The sequence below is a fragment of the Eriocheir sinensis genome, chromosome 33 (assembly GCF_024679095.1).
Source record: "Eriocheir sinensis breed Jianghai 21 chromosome 33, ASM2467909v1, whole genome shotgun sequence".
NCBI lineage: Eukaryota > Metazoa > Arthropoda > Malacostraca > Decapoda > Varunidae > Eriocheir > Eriocheir sinensis.
The window spans coordinates 5346136-5356135 of NC_066541.1; the positions used below are offsets into that span (position 1 = coordinate 5346136).

General features: G+C 45.5%; 2 protein-coding genes across 3 annotated transcripts in view; one reads left to right on the forward strand and one right to left on the reverse strand.

The window, feature by feature from the left end:
- LOC127006837 (calcium uniporter protein, mitochondrial-like) overlaps window positions 1-10000 on the forward strand; it is a 113019-nt gene that overhangs the window by 40444 nt on the left and 62575 nt on the right. The gene's annotated exons all lie outside the window — the stretch shown is intronic.
- LOC127006614 (pinin-like) overlaps window positions 1-10000 on the reverse strand; it is a 62192-nt gene that overhangs the window by 4225 nt on the left and 47967 nt on the right. For both annotated transcript variants that reach the window (XM_050876714.1, XM_050876713.1), the window contains exons 4-6: window positions 8149-8812; window positions 2044-2296; window positions 434-884 (exon numbers count right to left, since the gene is read on the reverse strand). In XM_050876714.1, coding sequence (XP_050732671.1) covers window positions 434-884; window positions 2044-2296; window positions 8149-8812 — 1368 coding nt within the window. The remainder of the gene's footprint in view (window positions 1-433; window positions 885-2043; window positions 2297-8148; window positions 8813-10000) is intronic.

A 10000-nucleotide genomic window follows, 5' to 3' on the forward strand; every position in this document is an offset into this window, starting at 1 on the left:
CTTTTATGTAACTTTATTATATTTTTTTCCCTCTGGCCTCAATCCAACTTTTAATGATCTTGGCCTCATATGAACCCTTCTTTAATTTAGTACCGCTCCCCCTACTACTCCTACTCCTCCTCCTCCTCCTCCGCCTACTGCTACTACTACTACTACTACTACTACTACTACTACTACTACTGTGAAAACTGCGAAAAACTACGAAAACTACAATAACTATCACTTCCTACTTTAAAGACTTAAGAAACCATAGACTTAACTAAACTCAGCAGTAGACAATAGACTCAACAACAGATAATAGACTCAACAATAGGCTCTACAATAGACTCAACAATAAAACAAAGAATAAAATATCATAAAAACTTCAATATTTCAAACAGGTAAAACATTTCTTCACACACCTCCATCCGATACAAACTTAGACATCACTTACCTCGGATGCAGCGCCCTTCCCTTCACCCCTAAGCTTCTACGGATGTGTGGGGCGTGCGTCGCTTTACTAGAGGGCGCAGCGGGGGAGTGAGCATGGGCGTGGAATGTCCGTGGGTCCTCCTGCAGCGCCTTCTTCACGTTAAAACCTCGAACACTTGGCTTCCGCAGCTGTACAACATTCCCACTCTCCGTCTCCGCCACTTCCCTTGAGATCCTTGGCCGTTCCTGCTTCTCCTTCGGTCGTGGGATGGCGGAGGGGGTCTTGGGTTGTTTGGGCTGTCGTAGGAGGGTATCGAAGGGCGTGGGGGGGCTGGGGCGCTGGCTGGGCAGGCGTGGCAGGGTGAAGGAGGAGCCAGGGCGACATCGCGGAGTAGACTGTCCTTCCGTGCTGTCACTTCGGTCGAAACGTAAGATCTTGCTCGAGGGATTGGACTTGATGGCGCGGAACCGGCCTGAGGAGGAAGAGGAGAGTGAGTGAAAGAGAAGAAAGAGTTTTGAAGAGGGATGTGAGAGGAAGGGAAGAAGAGGAAGGAGGAGGGTGATGGGATGGAAAGAAAGAGTTTAGAAGAGGAATGTGAGAGGAAGGGAAGAAGAGGAAGGAGGAGGGTGATGGGATGGAAAGAAAGAGTTTAGAAGAGGAATGTGAGACGAGGGAAGAAGAGGAAGAAGAGGAGGAGGGTAAGTGAAAGAGAAGAAAGAGTTTAGAAGAGGAATGTGAGAGAAAGGGAAGAAGAGGAAGAAAAGTAAGAGGGTGATGGGATGGGAAGAAAGAGCTTAGAAGAGGAATGTGAGACGAGGGAAGAAGAGGAAGAAAAGGAGGAGGGTAAGTGAAAGAGAAGAAAGAGTTTAGAAGAGTAGGTGAGAGAAAGAGAAGAAAGGGTTTAGAACAGGAAGGGATAGAGGTGGATGAGAGGGAGAGAAAAAGAGGAAGAAGTCGAGGAGGGTGAGAAGGGAAGAAGGAGAGGAGGAGAGTAAGAGGAAGAAGAGGAGGGTAAGAGGAAGGGATAGTAGGGTTTATAGGAGGAAGGCAAGAAGAAAGAAAGAGGGTTTAGAGGAAGGGAAGAAAAGGATTTAGAAGAGAAAGGTAAAAAGGAATAGTGGGAGGTTGATAAGAGGGAAGAAGGAAGGGAGAAGACGGTTGAGAGGAAGAGGAATGTTAGAGAATACGAGGAAGGAAAGAGGAAGACGTGGAATAAGGGTAAGAAAGAGGAGTATAGAGGAAAGATCAAGAGGATAACAGGAACATGGAGGAGGAGGAGAAGGAGGAGGAGGAGGGGTATAAAGATAAGGATACGGAGCTGCAGGAGTATGAAGACAGATAACGAGGAAGAGGAGGAGGAAGAGAATGGAGAGAAAACGGACGAAGCGGTAGTTGAGAAGTTAGAGAAGGAGGAGGAGGAGGAGGAGAAGAGGAAAAAGAAGAATGAGAAAAAGAAGATACGAATGACCTCCAAACACAGAAAAATGACCACACCACACACACACACACACCATTCCCCCCAGACACACATCCCCCTCCCCTCCACACACACCCACACACATCCCCCCTCCCACACACACTCCCCAATCCCCACCCATTTCACCCCCACACACCCAGCACCCAGCTCTCACCCAGGTCCCGCCACGCCCTCAGATGGCCAAGCGGGGCACTCTGGTTCTCGAAGAGCTGCCGCACGCTCCGGACGGTGTGCGGCGCCGGCAGCTCCTCCAATTGCACCTCCTTGTTCCGGATCGTGTAGGCCGCCCGCTTCTGCCGCAGCTCATCGGTGGTCTCCTCCTCGTCTTCCTCTTCTGCGTTCGTTTCTTCTTCTCCTTCCCGCTTTCCGTGTTGGTTGCTTGTCGTTTTCTTTGTCTTCTTGTTGTTCTGTTGATTTAAGGCGTGACGTTAGTATTTTCGAGGTGCTACTGGTTCTACTACATCTACTTCCATTGCTACTACTACTACTACTACTACTACTACTACTACCTCTCTTTCCTTCCACTGTTTTGCTGGTTTTATTTTCAAGTTATAGTTTGGATAAAGTGTCTGTTATGTTGTTAAAGGTGTATGTCTTCCTTCTCCTCCTCCCCCTTCTCCTCCTCCTCCTCCTCCTCCTCCTCCTCCTCCTCCTCCTCCTCCTCCTCCTCCTCCTCCTGGTTCTCCTCTTGCTTCTCCTCCACCGAGTTTTAATGACTTGAAGGACAGACTTTTACCAGCAGGAAAAGCGTGTTTATCTCTCAGTCTCTCCAGCCCTTTTACCTCCTCCTCCTCCTCCTCCTCCTCCTCCTCCTCCTCCTCCTCCTCCTCCTCCTTCTCTGCCTTCTCTTCCTCCTCCTCGTTTTTAGGGTTGCCACAGAGGAGATGTATCTTCTAGGTCATTATTTTCCTGCTTATTTTTTACTCTCCATTTTCCTCTTCCTCGTTTTCCCCTTTCCTCTTCATGCTCTCCTCCTCTTTATTTTATATTTCTTCCATTCTTCTTTATCATTTTATTTTTCTTCGTCTACTTTTCTTATTTTTCTGTTTTTTTTGTTTATTCTTTCTCTTCGTCTTTTCTTCTTTTTCCTTGTAATATTCTTTCCTTACATATTTAATTTTCTCGTCTCTTCTGATCTTCTTCTTCTTCTTCTTCTTCTTCTTTTCTAAGCAAAGGATACCATCATTGAGGAGGCAACCTTAAGAAGAACTACCCGAGCGATTCATCTCTTCACATTGGAAGCATCGGGAGCACTTGATTCAAGTCTTCAAGTACTTGCACAAGTTCGGCAATATTGATCACTCGAAGCTCTTCACGCTACAAACGAACCCGAGAACAAGAAACAACGATAAAATAATTCAAACGAAGCGATATAGTACAGATATCGGCAGGATTTATCGTAGAGTTGCCCGCCAATTTAACAGCCTTCCTTCAGTAGTTAGTGCGAAAATGATAAACGCCTGTAAGACTCGCATTGGTCGTCACTTCACTGCATCAGAAGTGATTTGAACGTAAAAGCGCGTGCGTACTGGAGTGCTTGAATCTTCTCCGCAGGTCATTCAGGTGGCTAAGAAATCCATTAAATCACGAAAGCAGGCGGCCTCGTAATGAGCCAACAGGCTTTCTGCTGCCTGCTCCTCCATGTTTCCATGTTTCTACTCCTCCTCCTGGCATGCTCCCAAACTGTACACACAGCAGTGTAAGCCGGAAACGTACTCGTGTACACACAACCCTCAATATTTCCTTCTCATGTACGTAAAGCTGTAGTGTGTGCACATTCTGACGTACACGAGACTAACATTGTGTGTGTCTGTGTATGTCTTCTAAGCAATCCACGAACATCAGAGTAACAGTGTGTGTGTATGTGTGTGTGTGTGTGTGTGTGTGTGTGTGTGTGTGTGTGTGTGTGTGTGTGTGTGTGTCCGGGAAAAGACATACACATTATTTTCCAAGACACACACTTTGCTAGCTATACTAGTTAAGTCGGACAGGTGATCAGCAACACCTGTGTGACTCACGGCCTCAATAACCTGTCTTCAAGAGGTGAAGCTGACACGCCTGTGACATTTACTCTTCAAATTATTTTCCTCTTTTTTTTCCTTCATATATCTTCCCACTTTTCTTTTCTCCCTCCACGTTTTCATCTTTGATTCCTTTCGTTTAATATCTATTTCCTTTTCTTTCTCTTTCTTCTAATTCTTCTTCCATATTCTTTCTTATTTGCTTCTATATATCCTATTTTTTTAACCTTCTCTCTCTTTCCCAATATTTCGTTTTCTGTCGTTTTCTTCCGTTTTTTGCCTTTTCTTTTTTTTTCTTCTTTATTGATTCATTTTCTCCTTTTTCATCTTTTTTTTAATTATTCATGTTATTTATCATATAATCTCAATTTTAATGGGAAAGACCGTCCTCCCCCTTTATTTTTTGGGGGGGGGCTACCGAATCTGCAAGTCATAATTTGGAATCAACACATTTTCCTTTTTTCCTCTCATTTTCTTCTCTTTATTCAAATTTACCCGTGACCACGATGAAAAAGAAAAAGGACGATCTGGCTGTTCTTCTTTTGTGTGTGATATTGATTTTTCAATAGAGAATTTGGCACCAATACCTTGTCCTCTTCTTTTCTCCTGTTAACACGACAACTTGGCACAGGAAAATAGGGCAAAGGGAAAATTCTAACATTATTGTCATTCCTGCCACCTTTTTCTTTTTTTCTTTTCTCTCCCTGTCGCGTGTGTTTTCTTCTTGACAAGCTAATTTGGCAGAGAGAGAGAGAGAGAGAGAGATGAAACTATATTACTGAGTCTGCTATTTTGCACTCCACTCTTCTGTTGATCTTTTTCTTTATATTTTTTTCAACCCTGACACGAAAATTATGCAAATAAGAAGGGACGAGGCGAGAGAGAGAGAGAGAGAGAGAGAGAGAGAGAGAGAGAGAGAGAACGTTTTATTGCTCACTCTAAAAAGCATGTCACAAAGTTTTTTTCCTAATCTATGTGAGCAATCTCTAATCCCTCTGCAACTGACTTACAATGAGAGAGAGATGGAGAGAGATGGACAGAGAGAGAGGCCAACAAAGAGGTGAACACGGTAACATTCCCGGCTAATGAATGGCCCTGACACCCGGGCGGCACGCAGCGCCTGCAGGACCGAGTAACCTGATCAGCGGCCCCAGATGCAAGGCTCACGCTGTTTGCTGACCACCTGGCTTACTTTCCTCTTACTCTTGCTATACTCTTGGTTGTCCTCCTGCCATGCTGTACTTCTTGCCCCTCTTTTTTCTTACTCTCTTACTCTTGCTATACTCTTGGTTGTCCTCCTGCCATGCTGTACTTCTTGCCCCTCTTTTTTCTTACTCTCCTCTTACTCTTGCTATATACTCTTGGTTGTCCTCCTGCCATGCTGTACTTCTTGCCCTCTTTTTTCTTACTCTCCTCTTACTCTTGCCATACTCTTGGTTGTCCTCCTGTCATGCTGTACTTCTTGCCCTCTTTTTTCTTACTCTCCTCTTACTCTTGCTATACTCTTGGTTGTCCTCCTGTCATGCTGTACTTCTTGCCCATTTTTTTTCTTACTCTCTTACTCTTGCTCTACTCTTGGTTGTCCTCCTGCCATGCTGTACTTCTTGCCCCTCTTTTTTCTTACTTTCCTCTTACTCTTGCTATACTCTTGGTTGTCCTCCTGCCATGCTGTACTTCTTGCCCTCTTTTCTCTTACTTTCCTCTTACTCTTGCTATACTCTTGGTTGTCCTCCTGCCATGCTGTACTTCTTGCCCTCTTTTTTCTTACTCTCCTCTTACTCTTGCTATACTCTTGGTTGTCCTCCTGCCATGCTGTACTTCTTGCCCCTCTTTTCTCTTACTTTCCTCTTACTCTTGCTATACTCTTGGTTGTCCTCCTGCCATGCTGTACTTCTTGCCCCTCTTTTCTCTTACTTTCCTCTTACTCTTGCTATACTCTTGGTTGTCCTCCTGCCTTACTTTACTTCTTGCCCCTCTTTTTTGTTACTTTCCTCTTTCCCTTTTTCACTTCCTGCCCATTTCCTCTTGTCTATTATTTCTTCCCCTCCTCTTGCCTTTCCCTGTTTCCCTTTCCTCTTGGTTTTCCTCTTTTCTGCCTTGCATATTTCACTCTTCATCGTGCATTTTACATTTTCTCCTCATTTTCTCCTTTCTTCCTCTTCCCATCCTCTTTACTTTCCCTCCTGCTCAGCTTCCTTTCTTACCCTCTTTCTCTTCATTTATCTATTTTCCGTCTCACTTTCTTCCTTTTCCATGTTTACCTTCTCCTGCCTTTCCTCTTTTCATCTTCCTGTTATTGTGCTTTTCCTCTTTCCCTCTTTCACCTGTTCCCTTTATCCCCTTCCCCTCCTCTTTTCTGTCCTCTTTCCATCCTCCACTTCTTCCTCTTTTCCTCTTGATCATGCTTCACCTCTTTCCTTCTTCCTCTGAACTTCTCGTTTTCTCCATTTTTCCCTCCTCTTGCCGTTTCTTTTACTGTTGACGCTGTTTGCTGATCCCCTTGCTTACTGCCTCTTACTCTTGCTCTCACAATCCTCTTGATCATCCTTATCTTCTTGCCTTTTTCGTACCAACTTGTTCTTCTTCTTACTTTCCTTCTCTTCTTTTACTGTTGACGCTGTTTGCTGATCCCCTCGCTTACTGCCTCTTCCTCTTCCTCTTGCTATCCTCTTGATCATCCTTCTCTTCTTGCCTCTTTCGTACCAACTTCTTCTTACCTTCCTCCTCTTCTTTTCCTGTTGACGCTGTTTGCCGATCCCCTCGCTTACTGCCTCTTACTCTTCCTCTTGCTATCCTCTTGATCATCCTTCTCTTCTTGCCTCTTTCGTACCAACTTCTTCTTACCTTCCTCCTCTTCTTTTCCTGTTGACGCTGTTTGCTGATCCCCTCGCTTACTGCCTCTTCCTCTTCCTCTTGCTATCCTCTTGATCATCCTTCTCTTCTTGCCTCTTTCGTACCAACTTCTTACTTTCCTCCTCTTCTTTTCCTGTTGACGCTGTTTGCTGATCCCCTCACTTACTGCCTCTTCCTCTTCCTCTTGCTATCCTCTTGATCATCCTTCTCTTCTTGCCCCTTTCGTCTTCTTGCCTCTTTCGTACCAACTTCTTACTTTCCTCCTCTTCTTTTACTGTTGACGCTGTTTGCTGATCCCCTCGCTTACTGCCTCTTCCTCTTCCTCTTGCTATCCTCTTGGCCATCCTTCACTCATTGCCCTCTTTCTTTCCAACCTCTTTTCTCTCTAACTGCCCTGCCCTTCTTCATCTCTCCCTCTTGTTATTTCTTTTCCTCCTCCTGTCTTCTCTTCTTCCTCTCTTCTTTTTCCTCTTCCTCTCATTTTTCCTTTCCTCTTCCCATCTTGCCTTTTTCATGACTTTCCTCTTTCCTTCCTCATTTCCTCTTTAACTGTCATCGTTTTCCTCTTTTCCAGCTTATTTTTCCTCTCTCCCTCTTATCCTCCTCTTGACCTTCCTCTTACGCTTTTTAATTTCATCTCCTCTTCCTCTTTCTTCCTTCTTGTTTTTCCCTTTTTCCTCTTCCTTTCAATTTACCTTTCCTCTTGCCCTCATTCACTTTCTTCTACTTTTCTCTTTCCATCTCCTTTTTCTTCCGTCATCTACTTTCCTTTTCCTCTTCCCTCTCATCTTGCCTTTCCTCTTCCGCCTTCCCTTCTCCACCTCTTCCTCTTTCTCTTCCTGTTGACCTGTTTCATTTCTTCCCCTTTTCCCCTTCCTCTCCTCCTGCCTTTCCTGTTTTCCTCTTTCTGTCCTCTTAACTTTCCTCTTGCCTTGCTTCGCTTCTCTCTCCCTCTTGCCTCTTCATCTTTTCCTGCTTCATCTATTCATCTTTTTCCCCTTCCCCTTCACTTGGCTTGCCTCCTCCTCTCTCTCCCTCTCCTTCTCTCTCTTCTTCCCCTCCTCCTCTTTCTCCTCCTCTTTCTCCTTCTTCTCCTCCTCCTCCTCCTCCTCCTCCTCCTCCTCCTCCTCCTCCTCCTTTCCCCTTGGCACTGTACAATAACTCTTACCAAGCCAGCAAGAGAGAGAGAGAGAGAGAGAGAGAGAGAGAGAGAGAGAGAGAGAGAGAGGAGACTGTCTAAGGTGCTCTCTCTCTCTCTCTCTCTCTCTCTCTCTCTCTCTCTCTCTCTCTCTCTCTCTCTCTCTCTCTCTCTCTCTCTCTCTCTCTCACTCTCTCTCTCTCTCTCTCTCTCTCTCTCTCACGAATGAAAGCGTTTTAAGACATACCTGCACTGATGTGGAGAGATGTGGAGGAGTGGAGGAGGAAATGGAGGTGGAGGTGGAGGTAGTTTTCTCCACTATCACCACATTGTCATTCTCCAATACCTCCCTTGGGCTCATCTCCATTAATCCTCCTCCTCCTCTTCCTCCTCGTTCCTCCTCCTCCTTCTTCCTCTTCTCCTCCTCGATCTTCATTTTGGCCGATTCCTCCTCCTCATGTCCCCTCATTTCCGCCTCCGTGATCTCTTCCTCCTCTTGTTTCTCCTCCTCTTCCTCCTCTCCATTCATCTTTTCTTCCTCTTCCACGCGTTCCACAATTGAATGCGAGGCTGAAGCTGATTGGACGAACCGGGAAGCATCAGACTCTCCTCCGCCAATCAAAACACGTCTTTCTGAATCGTCCTCGCCCTCTGATTCGGTCGCCGTCTCCGCCTCGTGAATGTCGACGTGTGATTGGTCCTCCGCCTGCCGCTCCTCGCTCCCTGATTGGTCCCCGGCGTTGGTCTCGTCCTCGTTGGATTGATACTCGATCCCGGAGTCCTCGGAGTCGCAATGGTTGCTCTCGAGGATGCGGCGGCGGCTGATTGGTCGGTTGATGGTGACGTAATTCTTGCTGCCTGCTGATTGGTGCTCGTCGTCATCCCACTCGGAGCAGCAGGAGTCCATGTCGCTGGGGGAAGAAGGGGAAGGGGGAGGGGGTGTTTGGATTACTAAAAAAACAAAAATAATAATAATAATGGTATTTTCTTTTTTTTCTGTTGTATTGCTGTTGGTGGCGTTATGTTTTATTATTTATTTTTTGCTTGTTTGTTTGTTTGTTTTTGCTCGGTGTTTTTATTGCTGCTGTTGTTGGTATGTTTTTTATGTGCGTGTGTGTGTGTGTGTTTGTGTGTTTTGTCTGCTGTTTTTTTTTTATTGCTGTTGTTGTTTGTGTTATCGTTATTATTGTTATTATTATTTTTGTTATCGTTTTTGTTTTGTTTTGTTTATCATAATGGTCATATTTTCTAAGTTACAATTACTACTACTACTACTACTACTACTACTGCTATTGCTACTACTACTACTACTACTTCTACTACTACCAACACCAACACCGCCACCGTCACTATCGCCTCCTCTCCTGGCGGTTGTTATGGTAATCTGAAGTGACTCATTTGCATCTCATTCATCGTCGCCGAAGCTTCGAAATTATGTGGTTCATGATCTTGCTTCCTCTCCCCTTCATCACCTCTCTTTTCCTCCCTCTCCCTCTCCCTCTTCCTCTCCCCTTCAACACCTCTCTTTTCCTCCCTCTCTCTCTCCTCTTCAACACCTCTCTTTTCCTCCCTCTCTCTCTCCTCTTCAACACCTCTCTTTTCCTCCCTCTCTCCTCTTCTTCTCTCCTCTCACTCTACTCTTCAGCAACTCTCTTTTCCTCCCTCTCTCCTCTTCAACACCTCTCTTTTCCTCCCTCTCTCTCTCCTCTTCAACACCTCTCTTTTCCTCCCTCTCTCCTCTTCAACACCTCTCTTTTCCTCCCTCTCTCTCTCCTCTTCAACACCTCTCTTTTCCTCCCTCTCTCTCTCCTCTTCAACACCTCTCTTTTCCTCCCTCTCTCCTCTTCAACACCTCTCTTTTCCTCCCTCTCTCTCTCCCTCTTCCTCTCCCCTTTAACACCTCTCTTCTCCTCCCTCTCTCTCTCCCTCTTCCTCTCCCCTTCAACACCTCTCTTTTCCTCCCTCTCTATCTCCCTCTTTCTCTTCCCATGAAATCTCTTTTCCTTTCCCTCTTCTTCTCCCTCTTCCACTTCCCTTTAAAACCTCTTTTTCTCTCCCTCTTCTCTTCTCCCTCTTCCTCTTCCTTTCTTCTTCTTCTT